The 26,908-nt window shown below is 43.7% G+C and overlaps 1 protein-coding gene across 1 annotated transcript in view; it reads right to left on the reverse strand.

Annotated features, from left to right (window-relative positions):
• glceb (glucuronic acid epimerase b) overlaps positions 1–26,908 on the reverse strand; it is a 142,990-nt gene that overhangs the window by 10,145 nt on the left and 105,937 nt on the right. The window contains exon 4 of the mRNA XM_079555112.1: positions 26,364–26,609. Coding sequence (XP_079411238.1) covers positions 26,364–26,609 — 246 coding nt within the window. The remainder of the gene's footprint in view (positions 1–26,363; positions 26,610–26,908) is intronic.

Below are 26,908 nucleotides of genomic sequence, written 5' to 3' on the forward strand. Positions count from 1 at the left end.
CGTCTCCAAATCCTGCCTCAAACCAGACTATACCATCGTCTGAGGCCCCCACTATACCAGAGGGCGCTGAGGAGGAGGAGGAGACCCGGCTGGCGTCTCCAAATCCTGCCCCAGTCGAGACTACACCATCGTCTGAGGCCCCCATTACACCAGAGGGCGCTGAGGAGGAGGAGGAGACCCGGCTGGCGTCTCCAAATCCTGCCTCAAACCAGACTACACCATCGTCTGAGGCTGAGGAGGAGGAGGAGACCCGGCTGGTGTCTCCAAATCCGGCCTCAAACCAGACTACACCATCGTCTGAGGCCCCCACTACACCAGAGGGCGCTGAGGAGGAGGAGGAGACCCGGCTGGCGTCTCCAAATCCTGCCTCAAACCAGACTACACCATCGTCTGAGGCTGAGGAGGAGACCCGGCTGGCGTCTCCAAATCCGGCCTCAAACCAGACTATACCATCGTCTGAGGCCCCCACTATACCAGAGGGCGCTGAGGAGGAGGAGGAGACCCGGCTGGCGTCTCCAAATCCTGCCTCAAACCAGACTACACCATCGTCTGAGGCCCCCATTACACCAGAGGGCGCTGAGGAGGAGGAGGAGACCCGGCTGGCGTCTCCAAATCCTGCCTCAAACCAGACTACACCATCGTCTGAGGCTGAGGAGGAGGAGGAGACCCGGCTGGTGTCTCCAAATCCGGCCTCAAACCAGACTACACCATCGTCTGAGGCCCCCACTACACCAGAGGGCGCTGAGGAGGAGGAGGAGACCCGGCTGGCGTCTCCAAATCCTGCCTCAAACCAGACTACACCATCGTCTGAGGCTGAGGAGGAGACCCGGCTGGCGTCTCCAAATCCGGCCTCAAACCAGACTATACCATCGTCTGAGGCCCCCACTATACCAGAGGGCGCTGAGGAGGAGGAGGAGACCCGGCTGGCGTCTCCAAATCCTGCCTCAAACCAGACTACACCATCGTCTGAGGCCCCCATTACACCAGAGGGCGCTGAGGAGGAGGAGGAGACCCGGCTGGCGTCTCCAAATCCTGCCTCAAACCAGACTACACCATCGTCTGAGGCTGAGGAGGAGGAGGAGACCCGGCTGGTGTCTCCAAATCCGGCCTCAAACCAGACTACACCATCGTCTGAGGCCCCCACTACACCAGAGGGCGCTGAGGAGGAGGAGGAGACCCGGCTGGCGTCTCCAAATCCTGCCTCAAACCAGACTACACCATCGTCTGAGGCTGAGGAGGAGACCCGGCTGGCGTCTCCAAATCCGGCCTCAAACCAGACTACACCATCGTCTGAGGCTGAGGAGGAGGAGGAGACCCGGCTGGCGTCTCCAAATCCGGCCTCAAACCAGACTACACCATCGTCTGAGGCCCCCACAACACCAGGTTGCACTGAGGAGGAGGAGGAGACCCGGCTGGCGTCTCCAAATCCTGCCCCAGTCCAGACTACACCATCGTCTGAGGCCCCCATTACACCAGAGGGCGCTGAGGAGGAGGAGGAGACCCGGCTGGCGTCTCCAAATCCTGCCTCAAACCAGACTACACCATCGTCTGAGGCCCCCACTACACCAGAGGGCGCTGAGGAGGAGGAGGAGACCCGGCTGGCGTCTCCAAATCCTGCCTCAAACCAGACTACACCATCGTCTGAGGCCCCCACTACACCAGGGGGCGCTGAGGAGGAGGAGGAGACCCGGCTGGCGTCTCCAAATCCTGCCCCAGTCGAGACTACACCATCGTCTGAGGCCCCCACAACACCAGGTTGCACTGAGGAGGAGGAGGAGACCCGGCTGGCGTCTCCAAATCCTGCCCCAGTCGAGACTACACCATCGTCTGAGGCCCCCATTACACCAGGGGGCGCTGAGGAGGAGGAGGAGACCCGGCTGGCGTCTCCAAATCCGGCCTCAAACCAGACTATACCATCGTCTGAGGCCCCCACAACACCAGGGGGCGCTGAGGAGGAGGAGGAGACCCGGCTGGCGTCTCCAAATCCGGCCTCAAACCAGACACCATTGTCTGTGCGACAGATACAAGAGCTTCAGGAGGAGCTTAAGCGGGTGAGGTCAGATCTAGACAAAGAAGTTCTCAAAAATAAAGCACTTGAACAAGCTCTAACCAACCAGAAAAGAATAACCGAGAACAAATCCATCCAGCTGGAACAGGCTACGACCCTTCTCCAAAAGAAAGAGAGCTATATATACAAGCAGGTAATGTCTAGCAAGGAGCTGGCAGACAAACTAGAAATGCAGATCAAAAAGAACGAGACTCTCGACAAAAGTCTGAAAGCTCAGGAAAAACGTTCCAAAGACCAGTCCGCCCAGCTGAAGCAGGCAAAAGAATCGCTCCAGACAAAAGAAAAGTACATTGAGAAGAAAGTTCGGGAAAATGAGCAGCTGAGAGCAGAGGTTAAAAACCAAGAGAAGGAACAAAAGGCCAAACAAAAGCAGCTCGACGACGCAAACAGTCTAATCGCTAAATTGAGGGCATGGATTAAGAACCAAATTTCAGGCGACAAAAGAGCGACACCCCGACTCAACGGACAGGGCTCAAAGACTGTTAACCAAGAGACCTGTCGCTCCAATCCACCAGCCAACACCACCACCACCAGAAAGAGCATGGGGAGAGTTCAAGCAGAAGAAACCGCCTGTAAAATCCATGAAACTGACAGTGAGAAAGTCTTTACAAAGACTGCTCTGGACACACCTGTGAACTCGAACAAAAACTCAAACAGAAAAGTTGAGGTGCCAAAGTCGAAGCCACTCAACAGATGGCCCCGACGCTAAACCAACTCCAGCCAACACCTTTTCTTTTCTTTCTTTCTTTTTTTTCATATATATTTATTGGATTTTCGTTAATGTAAGGCACAACAAAATCAAAATCAAAACAATAAACAGAACAGAACATTCTGGCTCAATTCAAAGACAAGTGGAAAGCTCAGAGTCGGTCAGAATCACGCAATCACAATGCCATATGAGTTCAGATTATGCCTCTGTGAGGTATAGATGATGTGCCCATACCAATAAAAGGGTCTCACATAGGACGTGACACTGACCAAAGCTCGAGCTATTGCCTCTGACTTAGGGCTGCTCGATTATTGAAAAAATAATAATCACGATTATTTTTGTCATAATTGAAATCACGATTATTCAAACGATTATTTGTTGCCTTTAAAAAAATCCAGCAAAAAAGTGACAAAAATCCATAAAAAAAAAAAGACAAAAATCCAGCAAAAAATTTACAAAAATCCAGTAAAAAAGTGACAAAAATCCAGCAAAAAAGTGACAAAAATCCAGCAAAATTTTTTACAAAAATTCAGCAGAAAAAGACAAAAATCCAGCAGAAAAAAACAAAAATCCATAAAAAAAAGACAAAAATCCATTAAAAAAAAAGACAAAAATCCAGCAAAAAAAGACAAAAATCCAGTAAAAAAAGTGACAAAAATTAAAAAATTGAAAAAAAAAAAAAAATTGAAAAAAAAAAAAAATTTGAAACAAAAAATTATAATCGATTTTTTGCAATTATGCTAATTTTGTAATCGTTTACTGTTGTAATCGAAATCGTAATCGAATTTCGATTAATTGCACAGCCCTACTCTGACTCCGCTCACCCATCTGAACTCTATACAATATATAGATATAGTTCCACTGGCTAAAAATCTGAAATAATAATTGCCACAGAATTGGACTGAGCTGTTCTGTAATGCTTTTTCTGTTTAATTTTTCTATGTATTTTTTTTTCTACTGGGAATGTTTGTATTGTCCCTAGTCTTGTGTTTTTTTGTGTGTGTGCATCTGTGAGCTAAAGATGAATTTCTCTATTCTATTCTAATCTATTCTATTAGAATTAGAATTAGAATAGTCAACACCTTTTCAGAAATAAAAATAAAGCCTTTTATGAAAAAAAAAAGGGGGGGAAAAGCTCAAATTGTCACATGTTTAAATTAATAGTTTTATTGAGTTGCTATATGTTACAAAAAGGGGATTTTTGATGGCGCTTCACAGCAAGAAAGTCTTGGGTTTGATCTCGGGTGGGATCTTTTTGTGTAGAGTTTGCATGTTCTCCCTATGTCATAGTAGGTTTAGTGCAAATGTGGAACAATGGGTGGAAATTATCCGGCGTGGCGTGTTTACATGCATGAGTCCCATAAACGTGCACTGTCCTGGACAAAATAAACAAACAAATAGATCAATAAATGAATGAGAAAACAAACATTCAAACTTTGACTTGTTTAGTGTGATTCAAAATGTAATAAATCAGGCAAGGAATTAGATGTTAATACTGTATATTATCACCCTGTGAAAAAACAACTACTTTAAAATATATATTATATATAAGTGTATACTGATAAAATTGTAAATGCAATAATGGCATCGCACCAATAAAAAGTTGATCAAAAAAAAAGATGGCGTAGGCAACTAGAACTTATCCTGTTTTTACCCTTCACAATAAAGCACTTCCGTTGCTTCAAAATAAAACCATATGGCACTTAAGACCTTTTTACTATACCTAAGATTTGGAAATACCTTGTAATCATGTAAATGAATTTAAATCATGTATAGAAATATGTAAAACAACTAATAATGAAAATAAGTCACAACAGTTACAGGCCTCCCTCCTCTTTGTGTTAGAGTGTGTGTGTGTGTGTGTGTGTGTGTGTGTGTGTGTGTGTGTGTGTGTGTGTGTGTGTGTGTGTGTGTGTGTGTGTGTGTGTGTGTGTGTGTGTGTGTGTGTTGCTAATTTTGCCCGTTCCTCCAGGTAAACCTGACTGCGTGAGCCCTGGTCTGGGATTGGAGGACTCGTTTTCTGATTCTGGTTCTGATTGGTTCTGAAGGAAGTCATGGAGCTTCTGCTTTAGACAGATCTTCAGACTTCTGCTGCATGTAAGAGTCATATCATATTCTGAAACTCAAATATGTAGTAAAAACACAATATACGGAAAATTATTATTACAACTACAAAAAGAAAAATATTTGAAAATCATGTATCTAATCAAAAATTTAGTTTAATTTACTCCATGACTTCCTACTTCTCTTCTCAGTCTGTGACTGAAGAGCAATGAGGCCTCAGCCTTTTTACTGGAAACAAAGAGCTCACTGTATTTAGTAGGGATGCACCGATACCAATACCAGTATTACTATATAAACAGAGAGGTGTTTGTATTTATGTATCATGTCACAGATGTTCAAAGTAAGTTGACTTCAATTCATAACAACACCACCCAAGAAGTGACTTCCTGTTTCGATCCAGCATGTCAAAGAGTTTACCTTAATAAATCCTCTCCGTAGTCCCTGTGGGGGAAATACAAGTGTTTATGGGAGGATCAGGGGGTCTTTCATCTCCCCCTGGTGTCTCTAGACAGAAAACCATGTTTGCAACTTGACTGCCACCGAGCCGGAGCCACCAATACACACTAATGGAATCACGAAGAAGAAGCTAACATGCTAACGGGCAAAGCTAACTGCGGGCTAACGTCACTTTAAACAGTATTTACTGCCAAGTTTGAGTGAAAAAAAAATATTTCCATTGTATAATTGGGTGCACAGTAACCCTCTCTCCCTTCGCCTTTCCTGCCAGCATAGTATTTACTCTCCAAGACAATTAATAAGTTAAAAAAATCGTAACTTGCTACTACACCTGCAGTTGCCCTTATGGCCTCTAGGGGGAAGAGTTACTTAGTGCTGCTTTAAATGCACACATTTTACAAATGAATAAGATGGTGCTTTTATTTTGGCGTGCTGGATCAATCCTTATTGTTATAATTTGAAGTCATGCACAGTCAATTGACCAGTATTTGCGCCGCTGTTTTATTAATGTAGGAACACGACATGTTCAAAGAGAATGTGGAGGAACAGGAGTAAAACAAACATGAGCCAACACTCAGACTTTACACACAGGCATCAAGTCTCTTCGTTCATCAGGCAAAACGTAAAACAGTCATCAGCAAATATACCTGTAGATGCCCTCACAGAAAGAAACGGCCTGCAGTGTCTCTGGAGCGAAGAGAGAGGAGAGAGAGACTCATTTCCACCGATTCTGCGTCTTTGGGTTAAAACTAAGTTGATGAATGATGACCACCTCGATTCTCCCCCGGTCACAGGCGGCGCTGTGCGGATGACAGGCCGGGGGTCGGGTTTATGCAAACCTCTGCACAGACACAGCCAGATGTGCATCGGTTCTGCAGCTGTCCCTGTCCTGGGGAGGCCGAGGACACTGACTGATGTGAGCTCCGAGGGGCATCTACGAAGACAGCGTGAGAAGAGACTCCGCCCACCCTCCCCCCACGAAAAGAAGCGCTGTTTTACTTAAAGAGGGGGGTATTCTGCTTTTTTCAGTCACACAGCACCAGTCTGTATCACACTACAATGATGACAAACCTTCTGTTGGTCTGTAAATGCAGTAAATTAGAATAACTGCCTTGTATAAAATGGCTGTAGTGAATGTCTTGAAATAGGCCTCTGTCTCTTTAAGAACCTCTGAGCCTTTCCGACACGCCCCCTCCACACGCTGTCTGTGGCATCAGAATCATCAAAAGCAAACTCACTTTATGAATGAAAAACACAATAAATGTTGCTGTTTGGCATCTTTTCTGAGACGTCTCTCTCATGACGTCGAGCTGCTGTAAATGCAACACTCTGTCGCTGTCGGACCCTTTCATAATAAGAGTCTTACTAAAGCGATAACATGCAGTGAGTTTTATTGTGTAAAACTGAAACAGGAAGCAGTTTGTTACTGTTCGGCCACTTGATAAGGAACTGAGAGTCACGGTGTTTTTGGAGAACTTTTATATTTTTAACCTCTTAACTCCCGCCTGAACCGAGAGGATCTTTTTCCTCACGTCAGATTTTTTTCATTTTTTTGTTGGGTATTCAACTAATTTTTGTAACTTTTTCGTCATTTTTTTTGTAATTTTTTCGTCAATTTTTATCAAATATTTATCACATTTTTGTAATTTTTTTGTAATTTTTTGTCAAATTTTTTTTAATTTTTTTGGCAAATATTTATCACATTTTGGTCATTTTTTTGGTCATTTTTGGGGTCATTTTTTCGTCTATTTTTAATCCAATTTTTGTCATTTTTTTGGTCACATTTTTGTCATCTATTTGTCACATTTGTCAATTTTTTGTCAATTTTCTCACATTTTTTGTCCTTTTTTTGTAATTTTTTGTCAAATTTGTGAAATTTTTTGTAATTTTTTTGGCAAATATTTATCATATTTTTGTCATTTTTTTTGTCACATTTTTTGTCATTTTTTGGGGTCATTTTTTTGTATATTTTTAATACAATTTTTGTCATTTATTTGTCACATTTGTCATTTTTTCGGTCAATTTTTTAATTTTCTTGTGACATTTTTGCCACTTTTTCATCAATTTTTCTCACTTTTTTGTCATATTTCCATCATTGTTTTGTGCTTGGTTCAGGTGGGAGTTAAGGGGTTAAAGACATGGATAAACATTTGCGTACAAAGCCCAGCATTGAAGTTAGACAAATGAGAAGGATGCAGTGCCTGACAGAACTGTTAGGACAAAGGAGACATTACCTTCTTCGCACATGTGCCAGGTAAATAAATAAACACGCTGTGATCTACGCACATACGTATTCTGCTTTTTTCAGTCACATAGCACCAGTCTATATCACACTACAATGATGACAAACAATCTGTAAATGCAGTAAATTAGAATAACTGCCTTGTATAAAATGGCTGTAGTGAATGTCTTGAAATAGGCCTCTGTCTCTTTAAGAACCTCTAACCCTTTCCGACACGCCCCCTCCACACGCTGTCTGTGGCATCAGAATCATCAAAAGCAAACTCGCTTTATAAATGAAAAACACAATGGAAAAAGCTTGTTTGTTGCTGTTTGGCATCTTCTCTGAGCTGCTGTAAATGCAACACTCTGTCGCTGTCGGACCCTTTCATAATAAGAGTCTTACTAAAGCGATAACATGCAGTGAGTTTTATTGTGTAAAACTGAAACAGGAAGCAGTTTGTTACTGTTCGGCCACTTGATAAGGAACTGAGAGTCACTGTGTTTTTGGAGAACTTTTATATTTTCAACCTCTTAACTCCCGCCTGAACCGAGAGGATCTTTTTCCTCACGTCAGATTTTTTTTCATTTTTTTGTTGGGTATTCAACCAATTTTTGTAATTTTTTCGACGTTTTTTTGTAATTTTTTCGTCAATTATTATCACATTTTTCTCACATTTTTTGTATTTTTTTTGTAATTTTGTGTCAATTTTTTGAATTTTTTTGGCAAATATTTATCACATTTTTGTCATTTTTTTGTCACATTTTTGGTCATTTTTTTGGTCATTTTTGGGGTCATTTTGTCGTCTATTTTTAATCCAATTTTCGTCATTTTTTGGTCACATTTTTGTCATTTATTTGTCACATTTGTCATTTTTTCTGTCAATTTTTTGTCAATTTTCTCACATTTTTTGTCCTTTTTTGTAATTTTTTGTAATTTTTTGTCAATTTTTTGAATTTTTTTGTATTTTTTTGGCAAATATTTATCACATTTTTGTCTTTTTTTGTCACATTTTTGGTCATTTTTTGGGGTCATTTTTTTGTAAATTTTTAATCCAATTTTTGTTATTTTTTTTATCACATTTTTGTCATTTTTTTTGTCACATTTGTCATTTTTTTGTCAATTTTCTTGTGACATTTTTGTGACATTTTTGCCACTTTTTCATCAATTTTTCTCACTTTTTTGTCACATTTCCATCATTGTTTTGTGCTTGGTTCAGATGGGAGTTAAGGGGTTAAAGACATGGATAAACATTTGCGTACAAAGCCCAGCATTGAAGTTAGACAAATGAGAAGGATGCAGTGCCTGACAGGACTGTTAGGACAAAGGAGACACTACCTTCTTCGCACATGTGCCAGGTAAACAAATAAACACGCTGTGATCTACGCACATACGTATTCTGCTTTTTTCAGTCACATAGCACCAGTCTATATCACACTACAATGATGACCAAACCTTCTGTTGGTCTGTAAATGCAGTAAATTAGAATAACTGCCTTGTATAAAATGTCTCTCTCAAAATGGCTGTAGTGAATGTCTTGAAATAGGCCTCTGTCTCTTTAAGAACCTCTGAGCCTTTAGACACGCCCCCTCCACACGCTGTCTGTGGCATCAGTGGGGAGGGGGTTCTGCTGAGGAGCAGTGGTTGGTCACTCGGCTGGTGATGAAAGCTCGGAGGCGTCTCCAGGAGGTGGGGGCGTTCCTAGGAGGACTCAGGCAAACCTATCCCTAAAATGGCCGCCGTCGGAGTTTTTACAGATTACTCAAAAATACGTGAATGTGCCAAGGCAACACTTCAGCCATGTTTTTAATGAGGGACCCCCCCTTTAAACGCAGTTATTCCCAACACTGACGAGGACGGATGGAGACACTACACCTGCTTTAGTCTAATCCGGATCTACATGTGGATGCGTTGTAGAAAAACACATAATTTAAAGTTATACAAGACCAAGGGATCCATTTTAAAAGCTGGAATAAAGTATAAAACTTTCTCTCTGCTTTGGAGTTTTGCATCAGTGCCTGTGTCTGCGAAGTTTCCCAGTGTTTGCAGAAGCTTCTCCAGGGAGCGGCGGCACAGATGTGTCACTGAGCTTAATTAGGCGGCGGACAGAAGGAGCGCGCGGCGAGGCGAGCGCCGAGGCGAGCGCCGAGGCCGACTGAGGCGCCGCCAGAGAGGGAACAGTGGCAGAACAGCGGCTCCAGCCCTGACCCCCTGCAGGGCTCACAGGACGGCTCACCTCAGGAACCCCGGCCACCCCCCACACAGAAGCCCCTCAGCCAAACCCTTTATTTGTGTGTTTTAAAACACAGGGCCTGGAGTTTGACTGAGATGATGAAACTAATTAGGCCTAAAGGGACCGGCTTTGAGTGAGAACTGGATCAATCTGTGTCCAGAGAAATCATTGTGCGCCAAAAATAAAAGGAAGGAGAGAACCGAGGCAGCCACTTTTAGATCCACCAACCCTTTTAAAAGCAAATGGAGAGTTTTTGTCTTAAAAGCGTTTCAGCGTCAGGTTATTGGACCTAAAATAATGCAAATAATGAAGAACAAATCTGTAACTCTGAGGAAAAGTTGCCCATGTTTTGGTCAGCGAGTTTCCGTGAGAGAAATGAGCCTTGTAGCTTTGGTTCAGCTCGGCCTGGGCTTTGATCGGAGCATTGATCGCAGAGCTCGGGGTTGTTTTGTAGGAGTTTGTGACGCCAATGCAAAAGTGTGACTAGGCTCGAGAAAACAGTGATAAAGTGTGAAACACAGATAAAGCACCGGCAGATGCAATATTTACAGCAGGGGTCTCAAACTCATTTGGACTGGGGGCCAAAAATGCGAACCCAGTGTGGGTCGGGGGCCGCAACAGACGAAGCCTTTTATATTAAGTCAATTATGATTTAAAATAGCCTGTACATTACCTATCTGCACATTCTTAAGCTTCACTGACCTCAGGCCTTTTTGTGACCGAGAGTTAAAGAACTGATGGGGCTTATATTTTTTACTGTCAATGTTGCTGTAATTATTTGTAGTATTTTAATACATTTCCATATTCTCGATTTTTAATGTAACTGTGGATCATGTGTTTGCACATGTGTCCTTAAAGGGGCTGGATGCAAGTTCGCCATTTTATACTCAATACTGCCGCCTCAGGCCATATGTATAACTGCACCTTCTATATTTAGCTCGTGCATGACGGCAATTCGGGCCGAAGTGACACATTTCTGAGTGACCGTGCAGGATTTTAGAGGCAGTTGTGGTGAACAGGTCTGAGCTCATTCTACACATTAGGACATGGCTGGAACATGTAGGGGGAGGAAAATACATAATTTTAACATTTTTAAACTCCCTATAGTCCCTTTAATAAAGATTAAATTCATTGACATGATAATGTAGCTCTGAGAGAGAGATGCTGCTGTAACTTTTCCAGCTCATGTTTAGCTGAACTGAAGTTTCTCCCTCGTGTTCTGACGTCTCCACCTGTTTCAGAAGCTCCTCTCTCTCAGTCGCTGCTTTTAGTTTCTCTGTTGAAAAAAGTTGATAAGTCGTCCGCATCTCCTTCCCCGTCTGATGTTGACATTCTCGCGTCCGCAGCAGCATTAGCACAACCGCACGGTGCCTCATGGGAAATGTAGTTCTAACGTGTTTAATGCAATTTACCGGCGGGCCGCATATAATATAAACAAGTCATTATCTCGCGGGCCGCAAAAAATGACCTCGCGGGCCGCATTTGGCCCCCGGCCCGCATGTCTGAGACGCCTGATTTACCGTATTTCCCTTTTTAACGATGTGTGAATGATCATAAACAAACAAAACCGTCTTTCAGCCACTGAAGTTTAAACTGTTTAAAGTGCCGCTCTCTCCAGCACGTCCTGCAGCTTCAGAGAAGCTTCTGTCCAGACGTGGAGGATCTAAAGTTCTTCACAAGATCTCATTAACATCCTCAGGGGCTGCGGGGCCAAACCATCAAGACTTTTATACTGAACTGACATTCAAAAACAAAAACATGAATAATTGTGGTATAAATACTGATATGAAACTTAGTTATAATGCAGTATGTAAGACATAAAAATATCATATATTTGAATTATATTTAAAAGTTTAGAATAAACAGCTCCCTCCTGGATCCGCCACCTTAACGTGGTGGAGGAGTTTGAGCACCTGAATGTTCCTGGAGCTCTGTTATCAGGACTGTGCCCCTGGTATGGTCTCCCAGGGCAAACAGGTCCTAAAAGTCCACTGTGGACCCACCACCTGCAGGAGGAGCCACAGGGGCTGGTGCCATGTGTTTCCCCATGACCCGGCAACAGACAAGTGGAAGAAAATGGGTGGATAGAATAAACAGAATAGTGTGTCCTGCCAGGCGAGTGAGTATCTGCAGCTCCGGTCTGGACGAGCCGAACCTCAGGCGCCTCAGAGCTCATGAGGAAACAGCTTTTTAACGCCTCACATGTTAAACTGACTTCCTGCACTGAAAACTATCAACTAGAAACAACTCAAATCAGAGAAAATGATTAGCGTTTTTATTTGATTCAAATATAGAAACTCAATCACATGTAGAAGTTCCTATGATGCTTTTTTCAGGCTTTAACTTTGGCCTTGGTTTATTTGGTCGTAGAAACTTACAATAACGTATCTAAAATAATGTATAATGCCGTTAAGGTCGGGGAGAAAAGCCCAGAAAAGGGAAAACCGTCTTTGTTTGAAGGAAGTGTTTCTATTGCTAAAGGCCTGGCCTCTGCGCCGGCCAATCGCTGTGTGAAAGTGACGTCACCTGCTCCTAAACCGAGCTTCGTCATCGAGGAACGACGGTCGAACTGATTGAAGCTGGTTATTCAGCGTGATCACGTGCACGGCTGAACTCCTTACTGAACTCATAATGTTACTGATCTCAGACCTGGCAGCGGACGGTATATCACAAAACTAAATACACCAGTGTTTCGCTCACACACTCGGCCAATTTCACGGCAATTACCTTTTGGTCGGTGCAGAAACGCTGCTGTCGTCTCCATCGCTCACTCCCTTCACACCTATTGTCCTACAGTCCCAGAATACACCCGCCCCCCCCAGAATACACCCGCCCCCCCCTGGCTTTACACAGCAGGAGGAGGAGGAGGAGTGTGGCACAAAGCCTGGAGTCCTCCGAGCGACAAGTGACGTCCAGAGGGTGAAAACGAGCCGGGCAGAGGAGGAGGAGGAGGATGCTGGGGGGGGGGGAGAGCCAGTCTGGCAGGGGCCAACACGACGGCCCTTTAATGCACTCACAAATCCATTACTTAAGGCCATGTGCGGAGTAAGTGGATTTGTACTCTGGCCCCGTGATTACCCCGACATCGATGAGGAGGCGGGAGGTGAGGCGGCAGCGCTGGCTCCTTCGGGAACAGGGGGGGGGCGGAAATGTTCTGCCGGGAGTTTACATGTTCCCCCCCGTGTCTGCGAAGGCTTGCTCATACCACTAAAAACATGTACAATAAGTTCCCCTCTGGGACCAGGACTCCCCTAACCTCTTAACCTCCGCCTGAACCGAGCGCGTTCTCTCGGAATCTGAAAGCAGTGACGAAAACGAGGATGGAAACACAACACAAACATGTCGTGAAAGCAACATTAACACAACAAACGAGAGACAAAAACTCCAATAAAAAGTGACACAAAAGAGCAGAAAAGGAGCAACAAAAACGTGATGAACAAGCACGAACAAGAAGCGGAAAAAAGTGATGAAAAAGCAACAAATGACAAAATCTAGGGATGCACCAATACCGACACCAGAATCGGGTATCGGCCCGATACCTGAGGACGGCAGCTCCACTGAGGAGAGAAAATAGCAAAAAAACTGGAGAATAGTTTAGTGTAAATCCAATATTCCACATAGAGCTGACTTTATTACAGACGAAACTCCCTAAACCAGAGTCTGAGCTGGATTTAACCAGAGCTAAATGCGTCTGCAGGGTTTACAACATACAGGCTAATGTTGCTAATGTTGCTAACTAGCTGCTAACTCGCGGCTAACAGTTTGGGCGATTCTTACTCCGTTTTATGCCCAGGTTCTTATTCATCTGAAAAACTAACCCAGCGACTAAAAAGTCCTCAGAAAATCCAAAATACAGAGATACAGCATGTTTATATTGAGCCAAAATGAGCTGCTACTTTAGCTACTGGATAAGTTACTATAAACACACAAGAAAATCCACACGGAGCTGAAGTAAAGGAGAAAAGAGAGCATTTATCTGCAGTAATAAGTAACATCTCAATACTATTGTTAAATACAAATACATAAATGAATAAAGCACAAGCACTGAGGAGCTTTAGGACATGAGCTGTTCTGTCTGTGACATAAAAATAAATAAAATCTGATTTAACTTCTCTTAAAAGTGTCGCCGACTTTACTCAAGGAAATGTAAATGAGTAAATTAACTCATTATTAACCAATCTGCTGTGAAAAAGTCTCGGTTTTAGAAAAAGCGGTGTCAGTGCCTCCCTAACAATAACAAGACAAAAACACTACCAAAAATGTGTCAAAACTGCAGACATCCTCCTGACCTCCTGCTGAAGCCTCCATCCTCCTCCATCCTCCTCCATCCTCCTGACCTCCTCCTGACCTCCTCCATCCTCCTCCATCCTCCTCCATCCTCCTCCATCCTCCTCCATCCCCCTCCATCCTCCTCCATCCTCCTCCATCTCCGCCCTCCTGGCTCTCATTCTCATTAATTCTTCCCATGGTGGATTAGTCTTTGTGCCGTTCCCGTCCCCTCATCCCCGCCCTTCAAACCGGCGTCTTGTTCAGGAGGCTTGTAATGAGGTGAGGACAAACCCGTTCTCCACTTTCCTGGATGTAGGCCACTCAGACGAGAATCAATGACTCGCTCTGACGGTAAACCCGCAGCAGCAGAGGAGCTTCTACACGGGAAGACAACGCGAGGAAGAACAATGTGCCATCTTTCAATTATTACACAAACTGACTCGATGTCGCAGAAGCAGCAACGGTGAAGTTTAGAAAAGATCATGACCTGACAAACATCTGCGACCCGTTTAATAATCCAACATCTCCAGGAGCGTCAGGTCTGTTTCCTCCTCACTGTTACAGCAGCTGAGTGAGTGTGAGGCGTTCAAGGGAAATATCTCTGCTCTGTAAACCCACTTCTACATGGAAGTATCATGTTCTTAAGGCCAAAATACAGACTCAGATGAAAGCTGCAGTTTAGCAAATATACAGGTCTCAACATGTTTACTTTATCTTATTTATTCTGATAAATGTGTTTCTGTCCTCCTGGAGCCGCAGCCTTAACGTGGGGGAAGGTTTTGAGCCTGAATGATCCTGAAGCTCTGTGCCCCTGTAGGGTCTCCCAGGGCAAACAGGTCGGAGGCAGGGCTGGACTGGCCATCGGGAGATTCAGGAGTTTTCCCGGTGGGCCGACGTACTTTTGGGCCGATTGGGCCAATCAGATCGAGATAAGGCCCGTTATACCTTAACACCGGCCCACAATTAGCATGAAGACTAAGAGCCATCAGAATCTCTATTGTTACTCAGATGCAATTACACAATTCCTCCACTAGAGGGATGTGACGCCTTTTATACCCTTCTGTTGGCGCTTTCTTGAGTTATGGTTCACAGATAATCTCGTAAAATGAGCACTGGGCCTCTGGGACATCACACTCATGCCCCTCACATTGCGAATATAAGAGGAAAGTTTATTGTAACTCCCTCCAGAACCCACAGAACCTCAGACCTCTATTTTTGATACATTTTAGACAAATGTTTGCAAAGAAGTGCATGCTGGGAGTTATCAGGTGACTCCGTCTTGTCCCTCGTCGTCAGTGCAGTTTGTAAATCTTGTCTCCATTAAAAGGATTTACAATGTTTGGCCTTTTTGGGATTTCTGTTCTCACTCCACACCTCCATAACTCCGTGGTGAGTTTTACCGTTTCATCTTCATCTACAGTGGGATCATTTGGTTGGTTTTGAGAAGTTTATTTTTGTTGCTGTCGCGAGAGGAACTTCATTAACGGAACACATATTTTATGATTCTTTAGTAATTTTACAAAAGTTCTGCCAGTCCAGCCCTGGTCCGAGGTGACGGGTCAGACAAAGAGCGGGTCAGAAGCCCCTGATGAGACAGAGCACGGTTCACCCTGACACGGTAGGCACGGTAGTAGAAGCCAGAAGGTTCGGGTTCGATTCCCACCTGGACGGGGTCTTTCTGTGGAGTTTACATGTTCTCCCCGTGTCTGTGTAGGTTTCCTCCGGGTACTCTGGCTTCCCCTACTACTAAAAACATGTACAATAGGCCAGGATCAATGTGAGTGTGTTAGCGAGTGCACATGGGGGACGACGGATGGAAATTGGGGTACAATCCGGCGTGGCTTGTTTACATGCATGAGACCCATGTATGTTCATTAACGTGCACTGACCAAACCTTCTGTTGGTCTGTAAATGCAGTAAATTAGAATAACTGCCTTGTATAAAATTGCTCTCTCAAAATGGCCGCCATCAGAGTTTTTACAGATTACTCAAAAATAAGTGAATGTGCAAAGGCATAATAACATGATGTAAGGCTTGAAAAAGTCGATTTTGATAATACCCCCCCTTTAAATTACACATAAATGAGAGCAGCTTTAAATGAAGAACAAACACAGTCAGATGATTAGTGATGGATCACATTTTCATGTCTTGCCATTCTCTTTGTAATGTAAAGTCAAAGTGACAAAACGATGCAGAAAAAAAGAAACATCTTTTGGTTCTAAAAATGTGTCATTTTCATTTTCTTAAAGGAATAGGCCACCGTTTTTATATACTGAGACATGCTCTTACCTCACTTTAGCCGAGTTAATATATCCCCGTCTGGTCTTTGTCCGTGCGCTCTGTCACGCAAACGGAGCACATACGCAGCCTCTCCCACATGTCACATAGCTCCGAAAAAGCTCACGATAGAAGCTATCAAGCTCTTCCACGTGTTCCCTATTTAAATAAAGTTACGTGAAGTGTTTTCATGCGAAGTATATTTACACAGAAATGCAACATGTCGATTTTATAAGCAAATAAAAAGGGGGACTATATTGTGAGGCGTAACGATACGAGGAGCAAAACGTCCGCGCAGTAACTCCTAAAGGTTATTGACGGAAGTGAGCGGGGGAAGTCTTTAGGAGTTACTGCGCGGACGTTTTGCTCCTCGTATCATTACGCCTCACAATATAGTACCCCTTTTTATCTGCTTATAAAATCGACATGTTACATTTCTGTGTAAATATACTTCGCATGAAAACACTTCACGTAACTTTATTTAAATAGGGAACACGTGGAAGAGCTTGGTAGCTTCTATCGTGAGCTTTTTCGGAGCTATATGACATGTGGGAGAGGCTGCGTATGTGCTCCGTTTGCGTGACAGAGCGCACGGACAAAGACCAGACGGGAATATATTAACTCGACTAAAGTGAGGTAAGAACATATCTTAGTATGTAAAAACGGTGGCCTATTCCTTTAAAAAATAATGAACTTATCCATTGCACCAGCCCCCTATGGCGCCCCCTGCAGGTGGTGGGTCCACAGAAGGACCGGGCCTGTTGGTCTCTCATAAGGGGCTTCTGACCCCCCTGACTTAGGACTTGTTTGTCCTGGGGGGCCCCCGCACAGAGCTCCAGGATCATTCAGGCTCAAACCCTCCACCACGTGGGGACCTGAATGTTGCCTATACTAAAATATGTATTGTTCTGTTCTCTGGTTCTAGGTGACAATGTTTGGAAGATCTGCTAATTTATAATATCCAGTTCAAAATTGGTGCAAAAACATTTAAATAAATTGGGTAAAAAAATGGGAAAGATTGGGAGAAATAAGGAAAATGTTAGTAATAAAAAATGAGCAAAAATTAGGGGGAAAAATTGAGCTAATAAGAAAAAAACATTTCTAGAACAAATAGGAAAAATGGGGCAAACATTGGGCATTTTTTATTTTTTAAAAATCTTTTATTTGAGCTGAATAAACCAAGTGACTTCCTTTAATGATGTCACTGGTCTCCACTCTTTTGCTCTGAGGCTGTAGGTGAGCTGCCTCCCATGACGATAATAATGATGATGATGATGATGCGAAGTGAGGGAAGATGGAACAGTGTGTCCCAGAATGACCTGAACACCCAGAGCCAGAACACCGCAATGTCAATTACACTCAATCAAGCTCTAATCAGCAGAGCAGAGGAGATAACCTGGTGTCAGACGCACTCAGGCCGGCCATTCCTCAAACAGGACCTGCTCCGTCTCCTCCGTCTCCTCCGACAGGGACCAAGAGACTTCTGCCATATCCAGCATTTAAGGAACAAGTCCGTGTGTGAGGGGGGGGTTTGTATGAGGGAGCGAATGGGTTAAGTTTCCTTTCATTCCAAGATGAAACACAGAGAGACAACTTTCTTCAACTAAACTCTGACAAATCTGAAATACTTGTCTTTGGCCCACAGTCACACAGAGAAAGAGTTGTCCTTCGCCTCGAATCTCTCTCTCTAAAAGTTCGGAATCTCAGAGCAACAACATCAGCAGCTTTTTAGCATCTGAAAAACATCAGTAAGATCAGAGGAACTGGGCCTGATCGTGTTTCTAAACGCAGACTTGCAGACTCGGGCTGGAGAAACACTCATGGGCAATGGAGATGTTAAGTACAAGAGCCTTTTCCTCCAACCAGACTCCACAGCCTGGAAAGGGGGAGGAGGGGGTGAACACGTGCTTTTGTTTTGGTCACGATAACGCAATTACGGCAGAGCGAGTGCCGACAGCGGGACCGGCTGTGGCGACATCTCTTCCTCTCGGGACACGAGCATTGTTTCGCTCACGATGGGGTTATGTAAAACACTAGGGGGTAGGGCTGCTCGATTATAGACAAAATAATAATCACGATTATTTTAGTAATAATTGAAATCACGATTATTTGTTGCCTTAAAAAAAAATCTTTATTTTATTTATTCATTTTTATTATTATTTTAAAAAACAACTATGGACTACATTTTCTTTGGACAATAAAAGCATTTTTTTTTTAATATGTTCACGTTTCTAAACTAATCATATAGGGACACCTGCCCCCTGCTGGCCAGCCCTCACACCTGTCCAACAGAGTCGCGCGGCCTGATGACATCATCACACAGCGCTAATGTTTATATGTCAGACCAAAGCCTGAGCCTTTAGCTCGTGAAATGTGAAGGGAACAGAAACAATCATCTCAGCAGCATGAAGTGATAAGAGTTTGTTTGAGCTCCGTTGATCTGCTCCTGAAGAAGAGTTTTAGACTTTTCTACTAAACAAAACCAGTGTCTGAAAACACTTCATTAACTTTATTTAAATAGGGAATACGTGGAAGAGCTTGGTAGCTTCTATTGTGAGCTTTTTTGGAGCTATGTGACATGTGGGAGAGGCTGCGTATGTGCTCCGTTTGCCTGGCAGAGCGCACGGACAAAGACCAGACGGGGATATATTAACTCGGCTAAAGTGAGGTAAGAGCATATCTCAGTATGTAAAAACGGTGGCCTATTCCTTTAACAGTGGTGATATCTCAAGAGGAAATATTAGTCTGATATTATTTACAGTTCTGTCGCTGCGCTGGTGTTTCTGCTGATCAGACGCCTCACACACACCGAGCAGGACGGACTTTTTGCACTTTGGACGGACGAGCAGGAGGGCATCCTTAATAATCGTTTGTTCTCGATTATGCTATTTTTGTGATCGTCTAGTGCAGTGGTTCTCAACCTGGGGGTCGGGACCCCCAAGGGGGTCGCCAGATCATGTAGATAAAATATACATACTTTTTTTTAACGTATATTATAATATTCTATTGTTGCATGTGTCTGCTATTTTACCAGAGTGCCATTATATGTTCGTATGTTTGATGAATTATGTAGGCTAATGTTCCTATTTCTCACGGTGTGACCAGAGCGGGGGGTCACGAACACCTTTAACTGTTATAATGGGGGTCGCAGCTCCAAAAGGTTGAGAACCACTGGTCTAGTGTAATAATCGAAATCGTAATCGACTTTCGATTAATTGCACAGCCCTACATAATGCTACTTCGGTATTCAAAAGGTCACATGATAAACTTGCCTTGACAAGCGATACCTGTCGAGAGTGAGAGTGAGCGTCCTGGACCACACAGTCCTCCCTCCCTCGCCGCCTCCCGCGAGGCTTTATCGCCGGCGTCAGACACTTGCCCAGAAGAACATTTTAGTGTCTCACTTAAAGAAAAGCCTCGTGTGCAGCTCTGGCTGGCAGCGCTGGGACAGAGTGAGCAGATTCAAAGGCCTGCAGAAACACGCCTTTGCTCGGCTGTAATTGAGAAGTGAAGTTTGTGCGGCGCATGGTCTCCCTCCTCCTCAGAAGTCTGCAGTCATTTACGTCGGGGCTAATGTGTTTTGTGAGCGCCAGGTGGCCGCCTGATGCTCGTCCTGTAGATCAAGCTGCAGAAACAGACGGCCATCTGCAACTCTCTACCGCACTGTTGGTGTCTGCAGGACGGTGAGCAAGTCCTCCTGATACAACAGAACCACTTATTCAGCAGGCGGGGGAAACAAGTGGAGAAGATTCAAAATACATGATGGAGAGTCAGAACCAAGAGGCTGCTCAGTGGACGACAGCATTCTCTGCAGACGTGAAACTGAGCTAAAGGTATTTTATTAGAATAGAAATTATTTTTGTGATTAGGATATTTTACTAAACAATTTCAACAAAGTACAGCGATGATCCTGTTGGCAACAGAACAATTGAGTGCCAACAATCCAGACCATTTTTCATGATATTTGTAGCACCACAGTGTATTCTGTGCTATACCTATGGACACAGGCTGTGGCTTATTTGAAAGACGAGACTCTAAGCTCTCCATAGGTGAAAACAGTTTAAATCTACGTGTAGCCTGGTTCCTGAGAAATCTAAGCTAAACAGAGGCTAGTTTGGCTTAAAATCACTGATTTATTTCTAGATTTGGAGAAAACGTGGGTTTTATGAAACTCTCTCCTTTATGATTAACTCCTCTCCTCCTCTGACTCTAACGTTATGTGAAGAGGCAAATGCGTGAATATCTTTGTCTCAAGTCAACGACAACATTGTAACACGTTTTGAAACACGCGTGTTCTCGATCTCTTTTTATGGAGTGTGCATTTAAACAGCCTGGTTCTGGATTGAAGACTTTAACAGGATGTTTCTCAGTCGTCCTTGGACCGATTTTAACCATTTAAAAACTCAGAGAAATGCTAAAATCTCAACTGTTTCGATCTTTCCATGTGAAGCCGCTCTGCTTTGTCACCACGCCCACTCAGACTAACACCACGCCCCCTCAGACTAACACCACGCCCCCTCAGACTAACACACGCCCCCTCAGACTGACACCACGCCCCCTCAGACTAACACCACGCCCCCTCAGACTAACACCACGCCCCCTCAGACTAACACCACGCCCCCTCAGACTAACACCACGCCCCCTCAGACTAACACCACGCCCCCTCAGACTAACACCACGCCCCCTCAGACTAACACACACACAAAAAAAGAAAAGAAACGCAATAATATATATATAAATGTCCAGATGTGACTTTTCATTTCATTCATTCTTTTTCATTTTTTTGATCATCATTTATTTCACTTCTGTTCATCACAGAGCTACCAAAATCACACATAAGGTGTATTAGAGGGTCTGGTTTCATAAAAAAACAAACAAAAAAAAACTAGGTTTTCCATTTTTGGCACTCAACGTGTTAATGGTTCTGTGTCCCAGAGATGCTTCCCTCTGATCAGCAGGTTTTTCTTCCCCTTTGTGTGAGGGAATACTTGCGGACGCCGCGTATGGCGATATTAAACAGTGAAAGACACGGTGAGGAGCTTCTACAGGATCTGCAGCTGTGAACCCAGATGGAGCTCGTTCCTCCAGACGGACGTCACAAACTGTTCAAATGTGTTTAAAGTGGAGATTTAAGGAACACCTGCTTTACACTTTACAGTAACACGACCTGTCAGACTCAGACTGTGGACTTCATTTTCTCTACTTTGGAAACTCGTGTTTATGAAATGTGCTATAGAAATAAAGGTCAGGCCAGACGCTGCAGGTGAACGGGGAATAAAAATAGTTTCTAATGTCAATTTGAAACGTCTGCTGAACATTACTGACACAAATACAGAAACATGTGTTTTCTGATATTTTATGTTTTTATTTTTTTATGTGTCCATTTTATGGACAGACCCAGACAATAAATGTATTGTTTTATTTTGTTTGTATAGTAGCTACGAAGATTTATTCAAGAGGGATTTTGGATCTTGTTAAGTTTTCGAATAAATTAATCGTAAGTGTAAAAAAATCTGTGTTGTGTTCAAAGCTGAATAAATCAGGCTGGGAATTAGATATGAATGATTAATTATTAATATTGTTAAGTCCACGACAGTAAAGTTTGGAGTCTGAAGGAGCGACTAAATTGGAGCAAAAACCTCATTTAGAAAAAAGCGGACCTGAAGTTTATTATCGTGCGCACTCCCAGAAAGGAAATGACCATATTTGGACAAAGCGATGCTAGAGCTTTTTTATTTATTTATTTATTTATTTATTTGAGCACATATTTTGCTCAAAAGGAGTCGGCTGAAGCAAAAGCTTATGAGCGCCTCCCCCCAACTCAAAATGATAAAACTTTTCATTTCTCATAGTACAATCAATGTAAACAAAACAACAACAAGGAACAAAAGCAAAAAGATGAAGAATTCGTTTCCTTTCAGAACAGCTTTTTGACACAAACCAAACTCACAACCACTGTTTGAACTATTCACATAATAACAGAACCAAACACTATTACAAGAACGGTCTTGTTTCCTGCTAGATCCCTACAAAGCAAGTAACAAAGCGACCATTCATATATTTCTTTCAGTTTCCAATGCCAAATATCAGCCATACTTGTTTTTATGACATAAGGGCACATTAATACACATATTATACTCCGTGTTCTTGTTGCTCCAATTGTCATTATCAGGCTCAACACAATTTTAATCTATGTGCATCTTTGTTGTATTATTATTATTTATATATATTTCCGGGAAATCTCCATCTCGAACAAAACGTCATAAAATAAGCATCGTACGGTAAATTTTGTCTTTTTTATACTCAGACATGAAAACGAAAGGTCCGCTCACACTATACGACTTTTATGCCCAATGTGAACACACAGAACACAGCGGCCGATGACGAATCCCTTTTCATTTCTCTGTTTAAACAGCCCCAAACGAAACAGCACAACTTTACATCACCAACAGTTCATGAGAAAAACCTTTTCAAGCTATATTTTAACCACGAACCTCTTCACTTTCTCCTTCATCTCCTCCTTTACTTATTAAATCCAAAGAAATACGTCCCACATCTCCGTGTTGCTGACGTTTACCTCCATTTTGACAGAACTAAAGCTAAGTTAAAGGAACAGGTAAGAACATATCTCAGTATGGATAAACGGTGGCCTGTTTCTTCAAGGCTCTCAGTATCAGCAGAAGCAGGATGGAACTGCGTCGTTGTGCACATGTTCCCCACATTCACAAACAGCGGTCTTTATTTTCTGATCTGGTGTCAATTTTTGAAGTCGCAGAGAGGACCGACGTGTTATAAAACATCAGCTGCTTGTCAGCTCTTATGATTCTTAGTGGTTAAAGGAGCTATCTTTGATTGTTTTCATTTTCTGTATTGGAATAAAATTTGTTTTGTCCTTTAGTATATGGTAAAACAGACATTTATTCAAAAAACACTGATTTTAAAGCCTTTTAAACAGTCATAAAATGTCATATTTTACAGTGAAGTGACAGTTTTCCTCCTTGAAAGTTGTGAAACCTGGTTTAAACTCAGTCCCTGTGATGAATGTTGATGCTGTAAATGCATTAGGAAAGTTTGAGATGAGTTTGAACCAGAAAACAGCAATTTGAAATTTGAGTGACCCTGTTTCTTTGTACAATCAGGTAAAGCTCCCTTAAAGCCGTACTAAGTAACTTGTTTACCTAAATAAATCCTTTCCGTAGTCCCTGTGGGGGTAATACAAGTGTTTATGGGATGATTGAAGGGCCTTTCATCTCCCCCTGGTGTCTCTGGCCAGAAAACCATGTTTGCAACTTGACTGCCACCAGACCAGAGCCACCAATACACACTAATGGAATCACGAAGAAGAAGCTAACAGGCTAACGGGCAAAGCTAGCTGAGGGCTAACGTCACTTTAAACAGTATTTACAGCCAAGTTTGAGTTTCCGTAATTGGATGCACAGTAACCCTCTCTCCCTTCGCCTTTCCTGTCAGCGTAGTATTTACTCTCCAAGACAATTAATAAGTTAAAAAATCGTAACTTGCTACGACACCTGCAGTTGCGCTTATGGCCTCTAGAGGGAAGAGTTACTTAGTACTGCTTTAAGTGTGAACCCCAAGATGTTCTATAACAGATGCAGACGGCATCTCGTCATAGAAGGGGGCGTGGCTTCATAGAATCTTTAGAGAAACACGATTTTTCACTCTTGAGCCATTTTATGGTGGAATATGAACTTATTTATCACATAAAGTCAAGTGTAAATCGGGGCCATATGGATATTTTCTCAAAGCAGATTGTTCAGTAGAAGTGAAAAAACGTTAGTAGTAGCTCGCGCTAGCTAACTGCTAGCATTAACCCGATGCTAACATGTAGCATCAAGTTAGCATTCTCCGTTATGTATGTATTTATGGGCTGTTAAACCACTTTGCTCCCCCTGTCTTTGTATCTTTCTTTAGTAGAAACTATATTCATAATCCAGCGTTTGTTAAAGTAGTTTTTGAATAATTAGAGAAAGTTTAGATTTTTCTCCAAATTGTTTTCACCCTTAACTGTTTTCAAACATGACCATATATGGGCGATTCCAGTATCTATTGCCCTAAATACAGTGGTGTAGTGTGGACCCGTAAGTCTCCACACTCTGCCGTATATTATCGCAGTACGAAGTGGAGCGCCCATCGTCCACCTCCGTACGTCGGTCTGAAACTATTCCCCAAAGCCTGCCAGCGGGACGAGCTTCAGACGGGCCCAGTCAGACTCCCGCTGACGCCTGAGCAGAGGAACATGGCGGCGGTGACAGCAGACAGGTGACACGTCCGCCCGGCTGAGCACAACAGCCTGTAATTACCGGGCGGAGCTGTCACGCCGCGTTTTGTGACGGTTTCAGCCGGTCGTCCCGGAGAGCCCGGCCTGAGACGGAGCCTGAGACGGAGCAGCTGATAGGACTTCCCGCCCGGACACGTTCGTGGCTGAGACTCGCAGACTCGGAGAGCGCTCGTTAGTTTGTGAAGCCACAGACTCGTTACTTCCTCTGAGGCTGCAGAGACTGTCACAAACCTGTCACACTGAGCCTGGAGGAAACACTTTCAGACCGTGTTCTGCAACTTCCACTACAGCTCTGCTCATGCTACTGTTTTTATAAAGGAGGAAAACATTTCGTACATCGTTAAAGCAGATATTTGTGAATGAGAACGATGCATCTAATCATGACTTGTCTTCTTTTCAATAGCAAAACGTCTCACTGTCTTTCTTCTTTGCAAACAGCCTCAAATCTGGATCCGATCACAGACCAGGGCGTCCCATCAGAAACAAATTAACCACCAGTAAAATATTTAGTTAAATGCACTTGACAAGCAGGTGGAGACCACACTCATGTCTTTTGGGACTGTTCAACTGTTTTGTCAGTCTGAGGGGGCGTGGTGTCAGTCTGAGGGGGCATGGTGTCACTCTGAGGGGGCGTGTGTTGTGTAATAACAGCTGCTCTTCGTTAAATAAAGAGCGACCCCCCTGTAGGGATGGGCACCGTTAAACGGTTCCTACTTGGAACCGACCGAAAAGCTTCGGTCGGGGGCGGTATCGAAAAATGTTAATTCTTTCGGTGCCAACTTCCGGTTCTTTTTCTCTCCAAACGTCAATATATGACCCTCAGCAAGTCTTAAAAAAGCAACATGAACGTGTGCAGGTACTGAGCGGCTTCAGCGCAAATGGAGCGAAACAAAGATATATTTCATAGATGTAGCCTAACTTATAGCGAAGCAAAACTTGCTAAACTTCTGTAATAGAGATGGCAGAGCCGCGGTCTGTGTCAGGACTGAGCAGGACTGAGCAGGACGTGGACTACACCGGGTAAAACCCAGAGCAAAACAAAATCAGTTATGAACCAGGACTAAACCAGGACTGAATAAGAAACTTGAGCTTTCAGTCAAATTGAAAAGCAAAAAAGAGCAGTGACAAGAAAGACGTCTTTACCTTTAGCGACAGACCCGGAGGCGGAGCTTACGTGCTCTTGTTTACAACTTTACAGCAGCTGCAGCGACAGGAATATCAAAGATGGTTTGTTGTTTGTTGAAAGTGAGCGCTCACTCTGTATTAGACATTGTTGGTCCAGTTTTGGTAAATTGTTAGTGGCAGAGTGAGGCTCACACCATGTGAGGATCTTTGACGTGTGAAGTTGCTTTCGCTTCGTCGAACAGCGCAGTGAGTTTAGAAAAGTTTAGCTGAAAGAAAACCATGTCCTGATGTGGATCTGTCCTGCCTCTGCAGCTTAAGAGGTAATAACGTCCTTTCTTTTTATTACTGCTTAAGTGGAAATTGTGCTCAAAACACGAAGTCACAGGCGACGCTGCTGCTCCTGTGTAGCTTCTGCTGTGCCGTTTTAGGATTTTTTCCTGAACTATACTTTTAATACACGTTATTTTTATTGAATTAAAATAACATAGGTATCCAAAAAAGTACTGTTAAGGCACCGGAACCGAAAAGCAGGTATCGTTAAAGTACTTGGTATCGAAAAAAAACGAACGTACCCATCCCTACCCCCCTGTGATGGCTAGGGGGCGCTGTAGTGCCCGTCTGGCCCTCACTGGAGCCTCGTACCTGGAGCGTTGAACTGCCGCACGCTGCTGTAGCGGCTCTTCTCGTAGGCGCGGCTCAGGCTGCAGCCCTTCGGGACGCTCCAGGGGGCGGAGCTGGCCCGGCTGTCCCGCTCCTCCGCAGTATCGTACACCTCCACATGGGGCGCCCTCTCCGTCAGGTTCTTGCTGTAGTGGCTCAGGCCGTACTGCGCGATCTGGATGGCGTAGAAGTATCCCTGAGGACCCCACTGGGTGGACAGGGGCACGCCTGGGGGGCAGACACACACCGAGGCATTTCAGCAAAACAGTCATGTGATCGGCACAGGTCATATCAACATTAATAAACACGGAGTCAGCTCAGTACACGCGTGTCCACGTGAAGCCAGTCACGTGTGTGAAACCGCTGCGATCCACGAGGCCTGCGTGTGGCGCTGTGGCGCTAACACAGATAATGAGCAGTAACGTTCTGTGGAATGTAAACAGTGACACGTCGTGAAAACCAATGGTTGCCATTGCTGTAGTACCTCCATGTCGCCGCTAGTCCCCCATTGGAAAGCATTGGACTTC

Source organism: Gobius niger (assembly GCF_951799975.1).
Source record: "Gobius niger genome assembly, chromosome: 4".
Taxonomy (NCBI): Eukaryota; Metazoa; Chordata; class Actinopteri; order Gobiiformes; family Gobiidae; genus Gobius; species Gobius niger.